Genomic DNA, 22,138 nt, shown 5'->3' on the forward strand with positions numbered 1-22,138 from the left:
AGGATGCTTACTCACTCCATTTCTTAACTCTTGGCAGAAAGAGAAAAAGAAGATAGAATGCCATTATTGAGGACCGGGGGACTCTCAGCAGCGTGGAAGATAACGTGAAGCCTCCTGGTTTCAGACGCCCTCCATGTTTCTAAACACACCTTTCTGTCCATGTCTCTCCTTCACCCCCCCTCTCTCCACTCAAGGCGATAGCCAAAGGCCTCTTCATTGATCTAATAAAACCTGGAGTCAGAGCTGTGAGCTGTGAGGCATCAAATATTCTTATCCCGGCCCTCCATTTAAGCCTACTCATTTAGAGCACATTTCGATGATCTTGGACTTTTTCTGTCAGTGCGGCTGCTCTTACTTTCCTGAAAGAAAAATCAATAGGAGTCAGATTGGGTTCAGAACGTGCAGTACAGGCTCCGCATCTCAATTCACACCCCCGTCTCCTAAATGCCAAACAGGACAGAAGGTCTGCCTGTTGAAACGGACATTTAAAATTCACATGACATTGAGCAATAATAATGCAACAGCACAGACGGATATTTTCCATTTAATCTCCAAGAGGAAACACAATTTGACATTTAATGCATGTTTAGAAGTCAACAGCTTTCTTCTCAAATGGGTAAACAGCATCAAAGTGTTTATTTGGCTCCCCGATATACGCCAGCAGGTGTGCAGTGATGATTCCACAGGCGGGAAAGCAGAATATCTTTGATAGTCTATTCCTGAGGCATTTATTTGTGTATTTTTCAGCCGTGTCCACGGTGATGTTTGTATCATTTACCTCCATTAGTTGAACAGGCTACCGGTAGCTTCACCTGTCAAAGACAAAACAAGTCTGACGTTTGACATATTCACTTAGGAGAATTATCATGAACTAGATTGTGTGTTGAATTGTCCTTGCTTCGACATTAATTTCCCAGAGTCTGGTTGATGTGCTGCCAACACACATGAACTTCGATAGCGCTGCATTTCACTTGAATTGCTGTCATTGAATTGGCTTGACAGAGCTCCGATAAGTTGTTTGCGGATGTTGCACGGCTGTTACGCTAACGAGGTATCAAGGTAGTCGGTTCTGACGCTTTAACTGATTCTGCTTTTATCTTTCTTTGTCAGGCTGCCAGAGGCTGTGCCCACCCGGTCTATCTCTCCCCTGTCACTCATCCGTCCACCAGCGAATCAACGGCCTTGCTGAGACTGGGCGGGTCCTATCGGAGCCATGGGTGAGGCTAAGGTCCTGCTGTTGGTTCTTCTGATTGGTTGGGAGAAGTCGTTGTGTCTCAACTGGAACCCAGTCCCACGCAAGACGGTCAGATACCGCGGTGAGTAGATACAGGCCATACCATGTCTGTGGCTGAAATGGAACCCTGTTGGCCAGGGCCAATAGAGACTAGGGTGCTATTTCAGATGTAGCCTATATGAACTGTTCACAGTCACTCCGTTTCCTGTTCTTCTGTTGTCGACTGTCTGTTTTAAGTCCAGCGGTCAATGAAAAACCAGTATATAATTTCAAAAGAGGAAGTAACGTACTGCCTCTTTGTCACTCATATACCACATAACCACCTCACACCTTCATTCTGTCCTTTCTTTCCCTCCACTTCCTTCTCTTCCTTCTCCTTTCTATCCCACACCTCCCTCCTCTCTTTGCTTTCAGCCCTGCTACGAACCAAACAGCCTGTACTATTTTCACAAAGAGATCACATTTCAGCTACACTTAGCAAGACTGCTATTACGTTAAAGCAGTCCCTTTTCTGTCTTCTTTTCTGATTCCCATCTCCCCCCACACACCTTTTCCTGTCCCCGACTCACACTCAACCGTCATTGTTGGTGGTGAGGGTTGTGGATGGGGGATACAATGAAAAAAACAATGGACAAGCAGTCAATAGCAGCTTGAGAGACATGGCTAGCGGTGACACACAACTCCTGCTCACTCAACTCTAGTCAATCCACAGGCTCATCCCAGACCAATAAACAGACTCGGTAAACATTCAACAGGCAATGCAAACATCCATGCAGCTCGCTCACACAATCACTATCTCAACTAGACAGAGAGACAGAGACAGAGACAGAGACAGAGACAGAGACAGAGACAGAGACAGGGAGACAGAGACAGAGATAGGGAGACAGAGACAGAGAGACAGAGAGACAGAGAGAATCAGAGAAAGTTAAATAGAAGAGAGTGAGAGACAAATAGAGTTGAAGAAAGAAAGACAGAGCAGAGAGAGAGAACGAGAGAGCAGAAGGAGAGGAGCAGGGAGCAGACTGCCTTAAAAGGACAGGAAATAGTTTCACAGTAGCGAGAGGAGCAACGGAGTGAGAAAGAGACGGAAAAGACAAATACACACACAGCGCGGAACGTCTACAAAGTGTTTTATGTCGCGTGGAGCTGTCTCTCTGCACACGCAGATCTCATAAACATGAACTCTGTGTGTGGTGTGTGTGTGTGTGTGTGTGTGTGTGTGTTGGTTTTACTATCCTAAAAACATTTTTTTTATTTTAGGCTTAGGGTTTAGGGTTAAGGTTAAGTTTAGGGTTAGGGGTTATGGAAAATAGGATTTTGAATGGGAATCAAGTGTTTGGTCCCCACAAGGATAGTAAAACAAACGTGTGTGTGTATTTGTATGCAGTTTGGTTGCAGCAAACGTGAGACAATAAAAAGAGAGAGGGAGAGAGAGAGAGAGAGAGAGGCCCAGAGTGTGTGTATGAATAATGCTTAGCCTGGCTGTCTGAGGGATTTAGTACTCCCAGGCAGTTTGGGGTGGGTGGTGAAGGTGGGGGGGGGGGGGGGGGGGGGGGGGGGATCGGAGCAGAGATAATGTTTACTCCCTCTCTCTGCCCACCCAGGCCCCGCCTCTATAATTATGTGTGGCTTAAAGTCATTTAGGTTACGAAGGGGAAAAAACACAAACACTTTGAACTGCTTCTTCTCTCTCTCTCTCCATCTTTCCATCTCTCTCCATCTTTCAATCTTTCTACCATCTTTCCATCTCTCTCCATCTTTCAATCTTTCTACCATCTTTCCATCTCTCTTCTTCTCTGTCATTCGCTCTCTCTTTCCACTCTCCTCTCTTTCTCATTTCTCACACACCCTCGTTGCGCCCTGATTTGGGCACGCCTGATTGGAGTATCCATTGGCTGGTTATTTTCAAACACTTAGCGGACACAGACACGGCCCCGCTACCCGCTACTCACCCGACCTCGCCTGTGGCCCAGTCGGAAGCAGATAAAATGCCGTTTTGGGGGGTGGTTGTCCCCCCTCACCCCGGCACACCCCTCTCCCCTTTCCCAGCCCAACCCCAATGACAGAGCCCTGTAAACCATCTCCACACAAAGCACAGCAGCTGTGGCCAGAGAGAGAAAGAGGGACGGGGGACGGGCAGTTTGTTTGAAATGCCAGCAGGATGCTTTGATGCAGAGAATGAGACTCAAACTTAAAAGGAAAAACCAAAGCAAATGAGTGGTGCTGATTGAACGAGAGAGATAGACTGAGGATGTGAAGTGAGATCCACCCAGAACAGAGATGGGGGATGGACTTTTTCATTTTCTCTCTCTCTCTCTCTCTCTCTCTCTCTCTCTCTCTCTCTCTCTCTCTCTCTCTCTGCCCACCAATTACAGTAATGAGTGGTTGGGAGGGATTGAGGGATAGATGGATAGATGGATAAAGTTGTGATGGGTGTGTTTGTGTGATTGGGGGAGGACAGACAGAGAGAGATAAATCATCCATCCATCCATCCACACGCTATCTGACATGTGTCACTCACCCCACCAGCTTCCATCTCTCCATCCCTCCATCTTCCACTATGTCTCTGATTGAATGGGATTAATAGTATGGCGCAGATGTGACCTAGAGTGGAGTAGAGGGGCTTTAAGTCATATTGTTCAGTTAACAGCTGGGGGTCTATGATTTTCATAAATCCATCCACGCGCCATTCTCTCTCTCTAGCCAGGTTGAAGTAGAGCAGTCTTAACTGTGGCACTCTTCTTCAGAAAGGTCATTTGTGGAGTAAATCAACAACTCCTCCACTTGTCCTGTTGTTGTGTTAATCCACTTTTAACATTTCCTTTCCGTGTTTGCCCTCCCACTCCTCCTCCCCCGTCTCTCCCAGTTCCCTTCATTCCTCTCACACCACTCCCTTTGCTAATCTACAGCAATTACACAGTGCTTCCCATCTCTCTCTCTCTCTGCTCTCATTCTGTCTCATGCCTTGACATTCAATACAATCCACTCTGAAGTTTCCCTAGTCTCCTGATACAACAACTGGCTTTGTGTGTGTGTGTGTGTGTGTGTGTGTCCGTGATGCTAATGTTTGTGTGTACGTTTATCCCCATGTGGGTACCTGACTTGAGGGATTGAGTGTGTGTGTGTGTGTGTGTGTGTGTGTGTGTGTGTGTGTGTGTGTGTGTGTGTGTGTGTGTGTGTGTGTGTGTGTGTGTGTGTGTGTGTGTGTGTGTGTGTGTGTGTGTGTGTGTGTGCGTGCGTGCGTCTTTTGTAGTGGGCGGTGGGCTACACAGTGTGTATGTCTCCTTGTTTCTTAGTCTGTGTTGCTGCTTCAAAGGTCCTAAAATAGCCCTTTAATTATAGTGCAGTGTGTGAGCTCCTCCATGGTTAGCAGCGTAACGCAGACCGTGGCAGTATTTATAGTTAAGCACTCAACGAAAAGAAGGAGCGTTAGCTTGCTGGAGAAGAGAGGAGAGGCTGGAGCAGCAGCGTACACGGAGGCACATCAGAGGGGATCTAAACTAACCAGTCTTGACTGAGCCCTACTCCCTGCTCCCTGGACCGCCTTGCCTGGCCAGCCGCTCTGGCCTCCCTCCCTCCCTCCTTCCACCAGACTGACCCTGAGCTCTCCCAAAACGGCGCACACACCGAAACACACACACACACACACAGACACACACACACAGCTAGAGTGTGGCATCACAGAGATGGGAGTATAGAACTCCTTCGGTGTAGTGGCTAGCTTAGCATCACAGGGCGACAGAGCGCTGGTGCTCTTGTTACCATAGAACCCATCAAACTGACCTCGGCACATCTCAAGAGTTCAGCTGTGGAGAGACACAGACCTCTGCTGCCTCACCCACAAGCAACATTTTATGGGCTTGCAGTTTTCCCTTTGGTCTGTGTGTGTGTGTGTGTGTGTGTGTGTGTGTGTGTGTGTGTGTGTGTGTGTGTGTGTGTGTGTGTGTGTGTGTGTGTGTGTGTGTGTGTGTGTGTGTGTGTGTGTGTGGGGGTGGGTGGGGGGGTGGGTGGGGGGGTGCGTGGGGAGGTGGGTGGGCGTGTGTGTGTGTGTGTGCGTGTGTGTGTGTGTGTGTGTGTGTGTGTGTGTGTGTGTGTGTGTGTGTGTGTGTGTGTGTGTGTGTGTGTGTGTGTGGGGGTGGGTGGGGGGGTGTGTGTGTGTGTGTGTGTGTGTGTGTGTGTGTGTGTGTGTGTGTGTGTGTGTGTGTGTGTGTGGGGGTGGGTGGGTGGGGGGGGGTGTGTGTGTGTCTCATCTGTTGGAATCATTAGATCTTCTCTTTGCTCTCATTTCTGTGGCATGTTGCTCCTTCCCCTTTCATTATATTTTCCCTTACTAGTACAGTCTGTCCTCTTATGTTGTTACTTTAATGTCTGGTGTCTGTTCATAACAACTGCTAAATCAGACAAAGACCCCTCCGTCCACTGTATTAAAACCAAAAGATTTTTGAGTGGATTTTTCCTTTAAGGCCCCCTGCCGCGCAGACAGGCCTCAGGGCTGCCACTGTGTGGTGACAGGTGGGAAGTGCAGCCTTCCAGAACAACTAGCAATGACACTGCCACTAATAATTGTAAACAACCCCCTTCAAGCTCTGTAAAACTTTCTGTGAATGTGGACAAACATTATTTTCACTATGCAGGTACCCTAGGAGGGTTGTTTGCCAGTATGTGTGGCGGGAGGAAGGTTTGCGCGTGTGTATGCAAGCGATTGTGTTGGAGTGCACAGCCGTTTGTGTCAGCACACGTGTCTATGTGTGTTTACATGTGTGCAAGTGTGTGTGTTTATGTGCGTGAGTATGTGTGCTCTAGTGTGTGCGTGTGTGTGTACATGTCAACGCCAGACATTTTCTGGCTGTGTAGAACCGAGCAGATGTGCTCTGGGCTCCCTTGAGGATGTCTCGTCTCCTCTCTCCTCTTCTCATCTCATCTTTCCTCATCCAGCACAAGCGCCAATACCCTCCAATGTTTTTACGGTGCTGCTCTCTAGATAATAACTCTAGTTCCACGTGTATTACCTTCTCCCACCGCCTGTCCCCTCAAGTTTCCTCTCCTCCTTATACTGTCTCTCTATACCTCCATGCTCTCTCTCTTTCTCTCTCTCTCTCTCTCTCTCTCTCTCTCTGACTTGCTGTCCTGCACCCCGCCACCTCTATAGTTCTGGTTCGTTGCTATACCCTTAAACTAGGCCAGGAAGGAAGTCACATGACGTGCCCACCATAAATCAGAAGTGAAGTCTCTTCCCCCTGCTGTAGGATCTCAGCTTTTATTTGTAGAGGAACAGGAACATTATTATTCAATTCATGACATCACTTTACTGAGGCTTGCCTGACGTTTCGCTATATGACTTCCCTTTGCTAAGAGCGAGACGCAGAGACACGACAGGAAACACAGGCGTGGATAATGGAAACTAAACTGCATTTGTGCTCTGTCAGTTTCTCCCTGTGTGTTTGTCTTTTACTGCATTGTGTGTGTGACTGGGTGTGTGTGTCTGTGTTGGGTAGGGTGTGTGTGTGGCTGGGTGTGTGTATGTGTGGCTGGGTGTGTGTGTGTGTGGCTGGGTGTGTGTGGCTGGGTGTGTGTGGCTGGGTGTGTGTGTTGGGTGGGGTGTGTGTGTGTGTGTGGCTGGGGGTGTGTGTGTGGCTGGGTGTGTGTGTTGGGTGGGGTGTGTGGCTAGGTGTGTGTTGGGTGGGGTGTATGTGTGGCTGTGTGTGTGTGTTGGGTGGGTTGTGTGTGTGTGTGTGTGTGTGTGGCTGGGTGTCTGTGTTGGGTGGGGTGTGTAGCTGGGTGTGTGTTGGGTGGCAATATGTGTGGCTGTGTGTGTGTGTTGGGTGGGGTGGGGTGTATGTGTGGCTGTGTGTGTGTTGTTTAGGGTGTATGTGTGGCTGTGTGTGTGTGTGTTGGTTAGGGTGTATGTGTGGCTGGGTGTGTGTGTTGGTTAGGGTGTATGTGTGGCTGGGTGTGTGTGTTGGTTAGGGTGTGTGTGTGCTTGGGCCTTTTCCTGTGTCTCTCTGTGTGCCACTTTGACGAAACAGAAAGTCGTCACCTTCACACCGGTGCTGAGCTCCCATGTAGTTCCAAAGGCGCTTGATTTGTGACATAAAGATGGGCAACACTTCGATCTGCATTGCCATCAGGTCAAGTGAGACACGTGTGTGTTTCTAACAGTATTGTCTATGTATGCGTGTTCCTCTACAGAGGTGCTGGACAGCATGGCCAGGTTCCGGGCTCTAGGTGTGTGGAACTACACCATGGCGACTCTAGCAGAACACGAGAGGGTTCTGTATGTAGGAGCTAGAGAGGCCCTGTTCGCCCTGGACCCTAACGACATCAGCAGACAGCTACGACCTCAGGTAACTACACACACACACCTCAGCGCAGCAGACACCAACGACAGCTGGGACCTTAACCCCACAGACAGCTTCTTGTGCAACGTTCCTTCACTTTGTTGCATGGCAGTAAAGTTTCCTGATTCCGATGCCTTCTGCTCAGGGGTGGAGGGGGAACAAGGCTATTACATGATTATGGGAATGTTAATCAGTGTAATTAGCCTCGTACAATAAAGGCTTGATAAAATGTCTTAAGATGCCTCTGTCCCCTCTCATCTCATATCCCACTCAGACATATACCAGCACTATGGGGATTGTTATCTGATTAAACTTTCTAATTAGCATGAATTGGACTGTTGTGTGACTGATGATGAACACGCAACAGTTCTGTGTTGTGAGCAGCCCAGTAATACGCAGCCCACCTGTTCGCTGTTGCTCTGTCTACCAAGTGTAGAGGGATGATCGGGCCACTGGATGCCACCTGCCCCACTGTCTTCACTCTGCACCTATCTCAACATCTGCCTTCTCATTCTGTTATCCATCTCTCTCTCTGGTCCCGCTGTCTCTAAATCCCATCTCTCTCTATCGGTCTCTCTCTCTCTCCTCCCGCTGTCGCTAAATCCATCTCTCTCTATCGGTCTCTCTCTCTCTCCTCCCGCTGTCGCTAAATCCATCTCCCTCTATCTGTCTCTCTTTCTCTCTCATCCAACTCTCTTTCTATCTGTTACTGTTGCCGTCTCTCTCGTCCACTCATCTCTCTCACACACACATTCCTCCCTCTAATTCTCTCTCGCTCTCCCTTTGTCCCTCTCTCTATTTATATTTCTCTCTCTCTCTCTCTCTCTCTCTCTCTCTCTCTCTCTCGCTCTCTCTCGCTCTCTATTTCTCTCCCTTTCTCTCGCTCTCTATTTCTCTCGCTCTCTCAGATTGAGTGGCCAGCACCACAGGAGAAGAAGAGAGAGTGTGCCACCAAGGGCAAGAACAACCAGGTACATATCCTAAAAGTTTCTGTTTACATTTGAGTACCATCATAGACTGAGTACCCCTTTAGACTGAGTACCACCTTAGACTGAGTACCCCTTTAGACTGAGTACCCCTTTAGACTGAGTACCACCTTAGACTGAGTACCACCTTAGACTGAGTACCTCTTTAGACTGAGTACCACCTTAGACTGAGTACCTCTTTAGACTGAGTACCCCTTTAGACTGAGTACCCCTTTAGACTAAGTACCCCTTTAGACTGAGTACCCCTTTAGACTGAGTACCATCATAGACTGAGTACCCCTTTAGACTGAGTACCATCATAGACTGAGTACCCCTTTAGACTGAGTACCACCTTAGACTGAGTACCTCCTTAGACTGAGTACCACCTTAGACTGAGTACCTCTTTAGACTGAGTACCCCTTTAGACTGAGTACCCCTTTAGACTGAGTACCACCTTAGACTGAGTACCACCTTAGACTGAGTACCTCTTTAGACTGAGTACCCCTTTAGACTGAGTACCACCTTAGACTGAGTACCTCTTTAGACTGAGTACCACCTTAGACTGAGTACCCCTTTAGACTGAGTACCACCTTAGACTGAGTACCTCTTTAGACTGAGTACCTCTTTAGACTGAGTACCCGTTTAGACTGAGTACCACCTTAGACTGAGTACCACCTTAGACTGAGTACCACCTTAGCCTGAGTACCACCTTAGACTGAGTACCACCTTAGACTGAGTACCCGTTTAGACTGAGTACCACCTTAGACTGAGTACCACCTTAGACTGAGTACCCGTTTAGACTGAGTACCACCTTAGACTGAGTACCACCTTAGACTGAGTACCCGTTTAGACTGAGTACCACCTTAGACTGAGTACCACCTTAGACTGAGTACCACCTTAGACTGTGTGAGCCAGTGGTTATTGCTATAAATGGTTGAATATTATCCTTCAGTCTCAGCCCCATCTTTCCCCCTCCTACAGACGGAGTGCTTCAACTACATCCGCTTCCTGCAGAGCTACAACCACACCCACCTCTACACCTGTGGAACCTACGCCTTCCAGCCCAAGTGCACCTACATCGTGAGTGGCTTTCAATGGCCCAAATGACAGCCTGTTCCCTACTCACTGTTCCCTACTCAGGGGGAAAAGGGTGCCATTTAGGACAAATAGGGCCAACTTCATCCCACTCCCTCTGTCAGGGTGTTGCATTTTTGGTTGTATTAGAGCTGTATTAGAGTTGTATTAGGGTTGTATTAGAGTTGTATTAGAGTTGTATTAGGGTTGTATTAGAGTTGTATTAGGGTTGTATTAGAGTTGTATTAGAGTTGTATTAGGGTTGTATTAGAATTGTATTAGGGTTGTATTAGAGTTGTAAAAGGGTTGTATTATAGTTGTATTAGGGTTGTATTAGGGTTGTATTATAGTTGTATTAGGGTTGTATTAGGGTTGTATTAGGGTTGTATTATAGTTGTATTAGGGTTGTATTAAGGTTGTATTAGACTTGTATTAGACTTGTATTAGAGTTGTATTAGGGTTGTATTAGAGTTGTATTAGAGTTGTATTAGAATTGTATTAGAGTTGTATTAGGATTGTATTAGGGTTGTATTAGAGTTGTATTAGGGTTGTATTAGAGTTATATTAGAATTGTATTAGAGTTGTATTAGGATTGTATTAGAGTTGTATTAGGGTTGTATTAGGGTTCTATTAGAGTTGTATTAGAATTGTATTAGAGTTGTATTAGGATTGTATTAGGGTTGTATTAGAGTTGTATTAGGGTTTTATTAGGGTTCTATTAGAGTTGTATTAGAGTTGTATTAGAATTGTATTAGAGTTGTATTAGGATTGTATTAGAGTTGTATTAGAGTTGTATTAGAGTTGTATTAGAGTTGTATTAGAGTTGTATTAGAGTTGTATTAGAGTTGTATTAGAATTGTATTAGAGTTGTATTAGGATTGTATTAGGGTTGTATTAGAGTTGTATTAGGGTTTTATTAGGGTTCTATTAGAGTTGTATTAGAGTTGTATTAGAATTGTATTAGAGTTGTATTAGGATTGTATTAGGGTTGTATTAGAGTTGTATTAGGGTTTTATTAGGGTTCTATTAGAGTTGTATTAGAGTTGTATTAGAATTGTATTAGAGTTGTATTAGGATTGTATTAGGGTTGTATTAGAGTTGTATTAGGGTTTTATTAGGGTTCTATTAGAGTTGTATTAGAGTTGTATTAGAATTGTATTAGAGTTGTATTAGGATTGTATTAGAGTTGTATTAGAGTTGTATTAGAGTTGTATTAGAGTTGTATTAGAGTTATATTAGAGTTGCATTAGAGTGGAGCTGTCCTCGTGGTGGCTTCACAGCTAGCAGGACCACTGACATGGTGTCATGTCTCATATCTTCTATCTCCACGCCTCCACACCACATCCTCCCTAAGGCTGAATCCTCTGTGTCAAAGGAAAGAGTATTCAATGCCAACGAGGCCGTGGTATCTGGCTCTACATGTGTTTGTAACGGTGATATGATAAGACAGTGTGGTGGATGCAGGGAGCGAGGACTGTGGCTCCTGTTACAAATGTTGTCACGGACAGACAGAGCCCGGAGCTGTGTTAGTCGACACAGACCACTGACCACCTCTGTCTCTCCACAGAATGCAGACCACTTTAGTCTCAACCCTGGCTCCCTTGAGGATGGGAAGGGCAAGTGTCCCTACGACCCAGCCAAGGGCCACACAGGCCTTATAGTGGGTAGGTCATCTATTCTGTTTTATTCTATTCTGTTTTATTCTATTTATTCTGTTCTATTATGTTCTATGTGTAACTGTTCTCTAATTGTGCCTATCCTGCCTGTCTCTGTGTCTCTCAGACAAGGAGCTGTATTCAGCCACACTGAACAACTTCCTGGGTACTGAGCCTGTGATACTGAGAAACCTGGGACAGCAACACTACAGCATGAAGAGTGAATACCTGCCGGCCTGGCTCAACGGTGAGAGAGAGAGAGAGAGAGAGAGAGAGAGAGAGAGAGAGAGAGAGAGAGAGAGAGAGAGAGAGAGAGAGAGAGAGAGAGAGAGAGAGAGAGAGAGAGAGAGAGAGAGAGAGAGAGAGAGATGGAGAGAGGATGGAGAGAGGATGGAGAGAGGATGGAGAGAGGGGGGAGATGGAGGAAGAGTAGGGAGAGGAAAAGTGGAGAGGAAGAGGGGTTAGATGGAAAAAGCAAGGGATAAAGGATAGTCTATGTATGGGGAAAGAGTTGAAGAGGGAGACGAGACACGGGAGATAAGAAAAGGACTGGGTTAGAGGCTAGCTAATAGGAGCAGAGAAGCAGTGAGATGGAAAAAGCAGGCGAGAGTGTGAAAGAGTCTGGTGGAGGGGTGAGAGGTGGAGAGATGAGGTTAGAGAAGTGGACAGGAGGGATACGTGAGGGAAGAGGGGTGAGAGAGATGAGGGATAGTGAGAGGGTATAAAATTGAGACGAGGTTAGAGGGTTAAATTGCAGCGCATGTGAGAGGGTGGGAGATTAGGGGGAGTGGAGGTGGCAGTGTGTGTGACTGTGCAGTCATACGTGCGTGTTCATATATCGTGTGTGTTTGTTGTCCCATCAGAACCTGACTTTGTGGGCTCGGCCCTGGTGAGGGAGAGCAGTGGAAGCAAGGAGGGGGACGATGACAAGATCTACTTCTTCTTTAGTGAGAGAGCTGTAGAGCTGGACTGTGACACGGAGCTCACTGTGGCCAGGGTGGCCCGCGTCTGCAAGGTAGGCTACACGCACACACACACACACACACACACACACACACACACACACACACACACACACACACACACACACACACACACACACTGCCAACGGAACACACACACACAAGCAAACCACTCAATCCTACTCTGCTCACGGCCTTTTTACAGTGAGACTCAAACACTTCCAACCCTCTTTTCACTCTTTCTTTCCAGTCACTCTTCTCACCCAGTCCTACCCTCATTAGGTGTCAATAGTTATCAGGAGAAGTTGTGAGTTATGAGCTCAGAGTTTGCCATCCACTATCATTACATCTTACAACCTGTTGTTTTTCCTGGTGAGGTCAAAGGATAAACCCTTGCCCCTAGACTACCTCTCCTAACTTTTCCTCTGTCCCCTCCCAAGTCTATCAGACCACTCTTCTCACCCAATTCAATCCTAAAATGGTATCAAAATCCATCAGCAAATTGTAATGCAAGTGAACTGATTTTCCCCTCCACACTGGCAATATGCCACCTCTCCTGACTCCTGTCCCCTGACTGACTCGTGTGAGTCTCTCCCCTCAGGGTGATCTGGGGGGCACCAGGACCCTGCAGAAGAAGTGGACCACCTTCCAGAAGGCCAGGCTGGTGTGTTCTCTCCCCGAGCGACACGTCACCTTCAACAACCTGCGGGCAGTCTTCACCCTGCCAGGCACCGACTGGCGCACCACCACCTTCTATGGCATCTTCCACGCCCAGTGGTGAGTCACAATAACACTACCGCCAGGGGGTCCGGTGTGCCAAAGAGAATAGGCTCTCTCTCGCCAACTTAAGTTAGCACTTTTGTACCACTGGGTTAGTGTGACTTCTTAGTCTACACTATCGAAACTTTTCCAATTCTTTTGAAAATATTGTCTCATGCCCAAAATCACAGTTTTAACGGCCTTTAGTCAGCTAACGTGTCTTCTCTGTGTATGGACTTTTTGAATTCTGTTATTATCTCCTAGTAGAGCACAACCATCATTCTGTTTCTCATACAAACAGACAATGTAAAAAATGACAACAGGAACAACCCGTCTCGTTAATAACCTGAAGCCCGTCGTTTGGTTGTTCTCTCCTGTCCCAGGGGCGATGTGGATGTGTCAGCAGTGTGTCAGTACCAGATAGGGGAGGTGAAGAAGGTGTTTGATGGCCCTTATAAGGAGTACAGAGACGCGTCGCAGAGATGGGGGCGATACACTGGCACTGTCCCCAGCCCACGGCCCGGAGCGGTGAGTGATGGAGGGAGGGTGGAGGTAGGGAGGGAGGGAGAGGCGGCGGAATAGAGTGACTTGGACAGGGAGAGTCTGGAGAGTGATCAGAGCCAACAAGCAATGCCAGCCTGTCCTACAACTAATAATGTTCCTTGTTTCTCCCTCCCGCTCTCTCTCTCTCTCTCTCTCTCTCTCTCTCTCTCTCTCTCTCTCTCTCTCTCTCTCTCTCTCTCTCTCTCTCTCTCTCTCTCACGTCTCTCTGTTCTCTCCTCTCTGTCTCTTCTCTCCTTTCTTCTTCACGGCGCAGTGTATTACGAGCTGGCATAGGGAGAACGGCTACAACAGCTCTCTTCAGCTGCCAGACGCCACCCTCAACTTTGCCAAGAAGCACCCTCTGATGGAGGAGAAGGCTCAGGCTCGCCCCCTACTGCTCACCAAGGGCATCAACTTCACCCGCCTGGCAGTGGACCGGGTCAGCGCCCTGGACACGCGGGCATATAACATGCTCTTCTTAGGCACAGGTAGCTACTGACAGGGCGTACAGCGTGGGCTAAGAATCTAGCCACTGAAGATGGTCGAGTTTGAAGTTGCCGCAAGATTCCGAATATTTTTGACCTGACCACCGTTCCTAAGCTTAACCACAATGGAGGAAACACTAAACTGACTGAGATCAGTGTACTGTGTAAGAACTTCCCATACGCAACATAACAGTATAGGACCAAGACAGGTCCCAGATTAACCCATATGCCCACCAAAGATGCCCTTAACCACAGCTGTAGGATCAGTTTACTTTAACCCCCAACCATCCTAAGAAAACCCTCAAGACCCACAGTTTGCCTGAGATCAGTGTTCAGGTGGATTCAGGACAACTTCATCCTACTTCCGTAAGATTGTCTCACGTCAGATAGCACGACGACTCCAGCTACGTGGCCGGTTGAAGACGGTTGAAGACGGTTGAAGAAGGTTGAAGACGGTTGAAGACCGCATGTGGCCTAGGAAGGACACTGCCTGTCGGGAGACGATGCCTTTCATCAATAACATACAGTACATCCAACTGCAGTAGCTACTTCCCATTAAGTAGCCTACTACTTAGAATTCCACTCACTGCAGTGCAGTGTAGAGTGAATCTCTGACTGTGCCTGCGGTGTGTTGGAGGCCTATGACTGTCAGACTGACGATGGGCTCAGTAGCTTGGCAGGCCCCCTGCTGCCTTGCTTCACAGCACAAACTCAACGGGGCCCTTGGCACACGTACACACTGCCAATTGGGCTGCGGGCTTGATTAGCTATTAACTGCAGCAGGCTGACAGCTGATGCGGAGAGAACAAGTCTGGCGAGGATGGTTAGGAACGGAGGATGGGAGCGGGGGATTAGCCAAAATGCTCTCGACACAGCGAGAGAGGAGCATGATACGTCATGCATGGTACAGCATTTACGTGTTTGTGTGTGCGCGTGTGTGTGTTGCTGCTCTGCTCTGTGCCAGGCTCCCGTAGGGTCCAGGGTCAGTCCCTCACATTATCCATGACAGTCCTACTGTGGTGAGGGCAGGAGGCAGGGCAGGTTCAGCACACACAGCAGATCTCTGCTCATAAAAGTGCCATACACCCAGACAGACACACAAGGTCACACCGCCGGCAGCAGCAGCTCAATTGCCTTTCAATGCAGGGGATGTAACCTTGCTCCCAATATTACCCAAAGAGTAAACTACAGTACAACATTCTGAAATTATGTTCCTCTCTTCTCATCCTACCTACTTTTTTTCTGCTTTCCTCTTTATCCCCTCTTCTCTTTTCCCTCCTCGTCTCTCCTACTCTCTTTTCCTCCTCTCCTACCCCCCCCCCCCCCCCCCCCCCCTCTTTTCTCTCCTCTCCTCCTCTAGCGGACGGCTGGTTACAGAGGGTAGTGATCCTCGGCTCGGAGGCCCATGTGATTGAAGAGATACAGCTGTTTGATTCTCCCCAGCCAGTGGACAGCCTGACCATCTCTCACACCAAGGTAACACTCAACACTAAGGCCAAGGGATTTCCCCATCCGTACATATAGTCCATATAACTAGGCCCAGGAGTTTTCCCTGGCCCTACACCATCATGGACCATCACTAGGGTCAGGAGTTTTCCCCAGCTCTACACATAGACCATCAAGTTGTACTTGTACATCAAGCTGCCTCACACTACAGAAACAGGAGGTTGGGTCCTGCCCTATGGGCCGTTCTGAGTTTACTTACACATAGACCATCACTGGACCAAGAGTATTCCCTGATCATGTGACGCAACTAGGAAAGACTCCCTACTCGTCACCATTATGCCCTCACATGTCTGAGTGTCACCACTCTGTTTCACTGGCATTACACTCACGTGCTGATCCTTATCTAATTAAACCAGGCTTTTCCTGGCCAGCTATTTCATAACAAGCTTTGCTCTCTAGCCAAACAGAGAAAGAAGAGGGGAGGGAAAACAAAATGTTATTGTAATTGAGAGCGATTATCCCATTATCTCCGCTGCCCTCTGTCTGACTTGTTCTTTTTCTGTTTCTCCCATCCTCCTCAACTATCTCTATCTCCTCCCTCTCTCCTTTTCCCCTCTTGTCTCTCTCTCAACCCCCCTCTTTCTCTCCCTCTGTCTCTGTCTGTCTATGTCTGCAGAAGTACTTGTACATTGGCTCACGTTCAGAAGTGCTCCAGCTTCCCTTGGCTAACTGCAGCCGCTATCAGTCGCAGCCAGACTGCCTTCTGTCCCGAGACCCCTACTGTGCCTGGGACAGTGAGGGTCGCGCCTGTGTCCGCATCGACCTCCACCGCGGGTGAGCATGCCTGCCTCTCCCCTCCACTCCCCCTCTGCCCCTGCTCAGTGGTTCTGCCTCCCCCTCTTCTACTTGGTCCCTCCTCTGCTCTGCCCCTGCTCAGTGGGCTGGGTCCACCTGTGCTAGCAGTAGCTCAGTGGAGGCCAGTAGCAGAAAGTGGAGGCCAGTAGCAGAAAGTGGAGGCCATTAGCAGAAAGTGGAGGCCATTAGCAGAAAGTGGAGGCCATTAGCAGAAAGTAGAGGCCAGTAGCAGAAAAACATGTTATTAATGCCTGTTCTCTGTGCTCTCTGTTCCACAGGTCTACCTCCTCCCTGTCCCAGGATCTGATGCTGGAGAGATTCAGCAGGGGCAAAGCCAAGTTTGACAAGCCTGTGGCCATCCCCAGCCCTGGTGAGTAGGAGAGAAACTGGACTGGTGGCCCCTTGTGGCAATAACTGGTCACTACAGTTGTAGTTTTTTGATAGTTATTGAATGGATTTGAGCTTAGAATTTAGTAATTGAATCAAATTTAATTCAGTTGAGTTGAACTAAGAGTTTAGGAATTAAACATCTTGGCTAACACATACCCTCTCTCTCTCCCAGACAACTCTCGACTGAGGAATGTGACAGTAGTGGTAGAATCAGACATGGTGCTGCCCTGCCAGCTGGTGTCCAACCTGGCCCAGCCCTCCTGGCTCCTCAATGACCGGGAGCTGCAGCTAGGAGACGAGGAGGCCGGGGGGCCACGCTTCGACCGGGCCCTGAAGGCTCTGGTGGTCCCCAACGTGATGCCTGTGCACGCAGGACGCTACGTGTGCTACTCCGAGGAGCAGGGGGTCAAGTTTCAGACGGAGCGCTACCAGGTGTCGGTGGTGGCCAGTTCTCCTGTGGTCATGGCAGCCCGGGCCCCTGACGGCAGCATGGGTCTGTTCTGGGTGCTGGTTATCACCCTGGGGGCCGCTTGTCTACTACTACTGGTGGCAGCTCTGTATCTGAGGAGGCGTCTGAAGCTGGCCATAGGTAAAGGAACGGAGATGAAGCCCCTGGAAAGCACCTTGGTCTACCCCATCACCCTGCCCAAGGAGCCACCTACCTTCGTGCCCAGCAAGATGCCCAGCGACGAGGACCGCTTCTGGGAGACGGGCGCCAACTACTACTACTCAGACGGCTCGCTGAAGATCGTTCCCGGCCACGCCCTGTGCCCCAGCAGCCAGTCCCACCACCACGCCCCCACGGCGTCTCCCAGCGCCATCCCCGGTCAGCCCATCCACTCCCCCAGCCGGCTCAGCCTCACCAACATCAGGGGCTCCGGCAGCAACGGCTACATCCGCCTCAACCTGAGCTCGGCCGGGGAGGATAGGGTTAGCGGGGGTGGTTCTGGTGGAGGAGGGCTGGGGCTGGGGCTAAGCGGGGGCGGGAACGACTATTCCAGCCCCTTCAAGGAGGAGCTGCGTCGGACCCTGCAGCAGAGGAGCGTGCTGCCCGACGCCAACCCTGAAGAGTCGTCTGTGTAGCAGCAGTCGTCTTTCTCCACGCCCGTTGTAATGAAGAAAAAAATGAAAAAATAGACAACGAACGGCAACTAACCTACCTCCCTCCTTTAGAGGACGCCTCTCTCTCTCTCTCGACACCACTCTCGCTCCATGCTCTCTCTCTCTTTTTTTCTGCCAGTGCTCGTTTGGCTGACTGTGACTGGTGGTAGATGTTTCTTTTGCACACAGCATGTGATGTGACACACACCAACCCGTTCCTCAGCATCCTCTCCTGTTATTGTGTTCCCATACGCCACACTGACTGTCACACTTTACCTTCTTCACCAGTTTCACTTGCTTTCACTGTGCAAATCCCAAGCTGTGTAAATTCGGTATTTAAAGACAATTGAACTCAGAGAGCCTACACCTCAAACAAATGGAGAGATTTCCTGAGAGAACTCCTTCAGGATAAGAGACGACCAACAACTCATGACAAGGTTGCAGCTTCAGGGCTAAACCAATAAAGCAAGCAGCACGAGTTGACTGACTGAAAGATGGAGGAGCTGGCTTGCTTTTTTCCCTGTTCTGTTGAGGACTAAATCAATGTTGTATTTGTGAGCAAAGAGAGTGAGAGAGTCACATAAAAGACAAATGAATCCCAAAAACAATGACGACAATCACGTTCCCCTCTCAGGGGGTAAAACCTGGGAAGGAACGAGTGGGACAAAGAGAGAGAAAATGAAGTGAGTTTTGTTTGAAAGACATGGGGTTTTACATGAAGGACAAACTCTTAATTAGACTTTCTCGGCTCAATTTGTACTTTTTTCACATTGCCAGTCTATCCTCTGAGAAAGTCTTCAACCCCTGCCACATTGATATATTGTGACAATTTAAATTAATTTAAAATAACATTTCTATGTTCTTTTTCTATGTCTTGCGGACTACGGAAGCGACAAATAGAGACCAATGGCTTTAAAGCGCCTCTCTGTGAATGAGAATGTGATGGAAGCGTGTACAAACGTCTCATATCCCTGCACAAAGTAGATATCTCCCCAAATAACCTCCACACTAGTAAATACATTTTCGCACTACTTTTACAATAACTACACTACACATTTACACAAGTGGTTGATGGGAATTTAAACCCCTTCTGATGCTTATACACTTCCTTGGGATATGGTTATGGACATGTCTGTTTGACATAATCCCACAACAGAACCTACAATAGCACACTCGCTTATTATTCTGAATTTCAGACGAGACAAAGGCATTGTTTTCAGTAAAGTAGCAGGGATGGCACGGGGGAATGTAGGTCAACTCTCACTAAACTGTTGCGACTGCAGTGGATGTCTCAACAATTGCTTTACATAGTATGTTTGTGTCTGGGCGGGGTTGGTGGCGAGTTGAACTGCCAAAAAGACCTCCCTCCCTGCACCGCCCTGAATGCCAAACGTGGTGGATGTACTAGTGTGTCCTGGAGGGGACGGAGCAGCACTGTACCTGGACACGCCCTTTAACCACTTATTTCCCTAAACCCCACCCACCTACCTAATGACGTCCAGAGAATGACCTGGCACCACTGTGGAAAGCCTGAACACAGAGAGAAGGATGGACACTCAACTGTAAACACACACTGCCCTGTGCTGTTGGAGGGACAAGCAGAGAACAGCTGGAAGATAGATGAATGGCCTGTGACAAACCAACAGCTCCAGAGAGCAATCAGAGGCACATCAATCAGAGGTATGGCGCTCTCTCGCTCTCTCTCTCTCTCTCTCTCTAAAAGCCTACAGACACACAAAGATTCTAGCCAGGCCCAAGATCTGTTTGTGCTGTCATGCCGACTCCTATGTCACTGTTATGGCTTGGCGTGAACAATTCTGGAACTATCCTAAGAGACACCCAAAAACCGAACCAGAAAAAGGAGTGTCACAATCAAGAGTTTTACAGCTTTTGAGATTAAACATAGTTGTTTTATTATGCTGCGTCATCTCTACTCTCATGGAAGTGGCCTTTCATATACAATTATCACTATGTGTGCCCACTCTAACATGCTAGTTTTCCCCTTCCTGTGCTTTGACTTCCAGGGGTGGCTGTGTGACACATCAGCAGGGACCAGAGAACAACACAAGACAAAGAAAGAAACAAGAGGGTGACGACGTTTCTTTCTTTCTCTCCACAATGTAGACTAGAGACAGCTGAAGGCGATGTAGAATATTGCAACGATCCCTGAGTTGAAGAGGTACTTACTTACTTGGCCATCAGTGGTTAGTTCATCCTAGTGTTGCATGACCTTCTCTGCAAATGTACTGTACACATCTCCGATAACATGCTCATAATTGTAAAAGAAGTTTATCATGTTTCAAACTTTTGCCTACACTGATGTTCTCTAGGGAAAATAGAATATATGGTTAGAGTTGTTAAGGACTTCATCACGAATACTTCTTAATATGTTTTCTTTTGCCGTGCCTCTTCACCTTCGGATGAGCCAAAGTAGACTGCAGTTGCTTTTTTTTTTCTTCAACATTATTATTTAATATTATTTTATTATTCCACTTTGATATTTAAGTTTCAACAGTCCGTCCAACTTCACTTCAAAGAACTCTCATGTCTAGAACTTTCCTGCATATTTTATTTAGAGCTTAATTTCTTTCAGAAGGCAAAATGTTTGTGGCTGGTCAACATCCTGTTTACATGTCAGTAGTAATCTACTGAAGCAAACCCCTGATTCCCTAGCTCATGAAAAGGTAAACAAAAATCTTTAACCGTCATAGAACCAACCAAGCACAGCAACCTCCTTAAAACCAAATGATAACTCATAATTTGATGATCTAAGGTTTGATACTAAATCTTAAATATTTATAGATGCCTTTAATTTGAACATATGTACGTTTTAATATGTTACCAAGCACTGGTTCAGACACTTAACCATCTATTATGCATCAACAGCTACAGGAGCTGTTAAGATTGGTATAGATATTTATCTGATTTGTCTACCAATGGACATTATGTCTGATAAGTCATGAAACTGTCTTAAAAGAAAGTTCTCCATCAAACTCACAAAAGGGATGTTAGGCTAAGGGATGTTGGGGAGGCAGGTAGCCTAGCGGTTAGAGCGTTGGACTAGTAACCGAAAGGTTGTAAAATCGAATCCCCGAGCCGACAAGGTAAAAATCTGTCGTTCTGCCCCTGAACAAAGCAGTTAACCCACTGTTCCTGGGCTGTCATTGAAAATAAGAATTTGTTCTTAACTGACTTGCCTAGTTAAATAAAATGCTAAAGCTACCAAAATAAATATTTGCCCGTGTGTAACAATTCTGGATATAGATAGGCTAGTTATTACAATATACCTGTCAAAAACAATGCCTTCCACAGTCTTCTCAAGGCTTTCGATTCTGCTGTTATTCAATATTATTATTGTTATATTATCATTATTATTCATTTCTTCCTTTTTGGCTTTAAGTTGCAAAGGTTCCTCTGCCTGTTCGTTCACAATCTTTTGTTTGTTTTTTAAAGGATGTTAAGTAACTTATTTCGCTTGTACAAACATGTCGATATTTATTATCATTGTACATATGTCCTTATTTTTTATATGTGTATATATACATGAATAAAAGTAGAGATCGACCCAGATTGTGTGTGTGTGTGTGCTGGTGGTTCATGGATATAATCAAACCAAGAGTATGGGTGTAAGCATAAACATCTCTGTTATCCAACATTCAAGGGTACAACATTATACATGCTGCAAATGAAAATCGCAGTCTGCTTCAGCTCATTAGTGCAATAGCAGCCTGAGCATTCAGCGCATTAGAGGCAGAATGTGCAAAGGATGTAGTCGTATACTCTCACTAATTGAAACAAGTAGCTATGGGAAGAGCTTTACCAGCGGTAAAATATAATTAACAGGAAACAAAGATCACAAACATGTTATGTAAGAACTCGAGTAAGATACCTCATTAAAGATTCTTTATCTCACAGGGGAATTATAATGATGATATAAGGTCTTCATAAAGAAGGAGAGACAATTTGTAACATCTCAAAGAAGGATGACTGGCTCTGTCCTTTTGGAATCCTTTAAAAAAAAAAGAAGATTATATTAGGCGCCAAGCTTATTATTCTAATATTTTACTAAGCCTCTGTCACAGACTTGAACCTCACCTTGAGCGAAGCCTGGGAGCCAAGGCTATATTCTATTAGGCCTGATTCTATTTTATCAGGCCCGACATATGGCCTATTAATCTATTGTATTATACCTATTCTTTCTCCTGTTTCAAGGCCTGCATTACCATGTCTAGCGCTCATTCAGTCTCCTCTTCCCTGTTCACGTTGTGCCTGCTGCTTTGCCTGTATGCCTGGTGCTAGCGAGGCCACATGCTCTCAGTGTGCCAGACAGA

The 22,138-nt window shown here is 47.2% G+C and overlaps 1 protein-coding gene across 1 annotated transcript in view; it reads left to right on the forward strand.

Moving 5' to 3' along the window:
* Positions 1-21,377, forward strand: part of LOC129853473 (semaphorin-4C-like) — a 51,979-nt gene extending 30,602 nt beyond the window's left edge. The window contains exons 2-16 of the mRNA XM_055919561.1: positions 1,111-1,316; positions 7,424-7,578; positions 8,481-8,543; positions 9,519-9,617; positions 11,179-11,275; positions 11,394-11,513; positions 12,130-12,281; positions 12,830-13,005; positions 13,371-13,515; positions 13,805-14,018; positions 15,376-15,491; positions 16,138-16,295; positions 16,595-16,686; positions 16,879-19,487; positions 19,832-21,377. Coding sequence (XP_055775536.1) covers positions 1,214-1,316; positions 7,424-7,578; positions 8,481-8,543; positions 9,519-9,617; positions 11,179-11,275; positions 11,394-11,513; positions 12,130-12,281; positions 12,830-13,005; positions 13,371-13,515; positions 13,805-14,018; positions 15,376-15,491; positions 16,138-16,295; positions 16,595-16,686; positions 16,879-17,789 — 2,601 coding nt within the window. The 5' untranslated portion in view covers positions 1,111-1,213 and the 3' untranslated portion in view covers positions 17,790-19,487; positions 19,832-21,377. The remainder of the gene's footprint in view (positions 1-1,110; positions 1,317-7,423; positions 7,579-8,480; positions 8,544-9,518; positions 9,618-11,178; positions 11,276-11,393; positions 11,514-12,129; positions 12,282-12,829; positions 13,006-13,370; positions 13,516-13,804; positions 14,019-15,375; positions 15,492-16,137; positions 16,296-16,594; positions 16,687-16,878; positions 19,488-19,831) is intronic.
* Positions 21,378-22,138: the final 761 nt, after the last annotated feature.

Source organism: Salvelinus fontinalis, chromosome 4 (genome assembly GCF_029448725.1).
Source record: "Salvelinus fontinalis isolate EN_2023a chromosome 4, ASM2944872v1, whole genome shotgun sequence".
Taxonomy (NCBI): Eukaryota; Metazoa; Chordata; class Actinopteri; order Salmoniformes; family Salmonidae; genus Salvelinus; species Salvelinus fontinalis.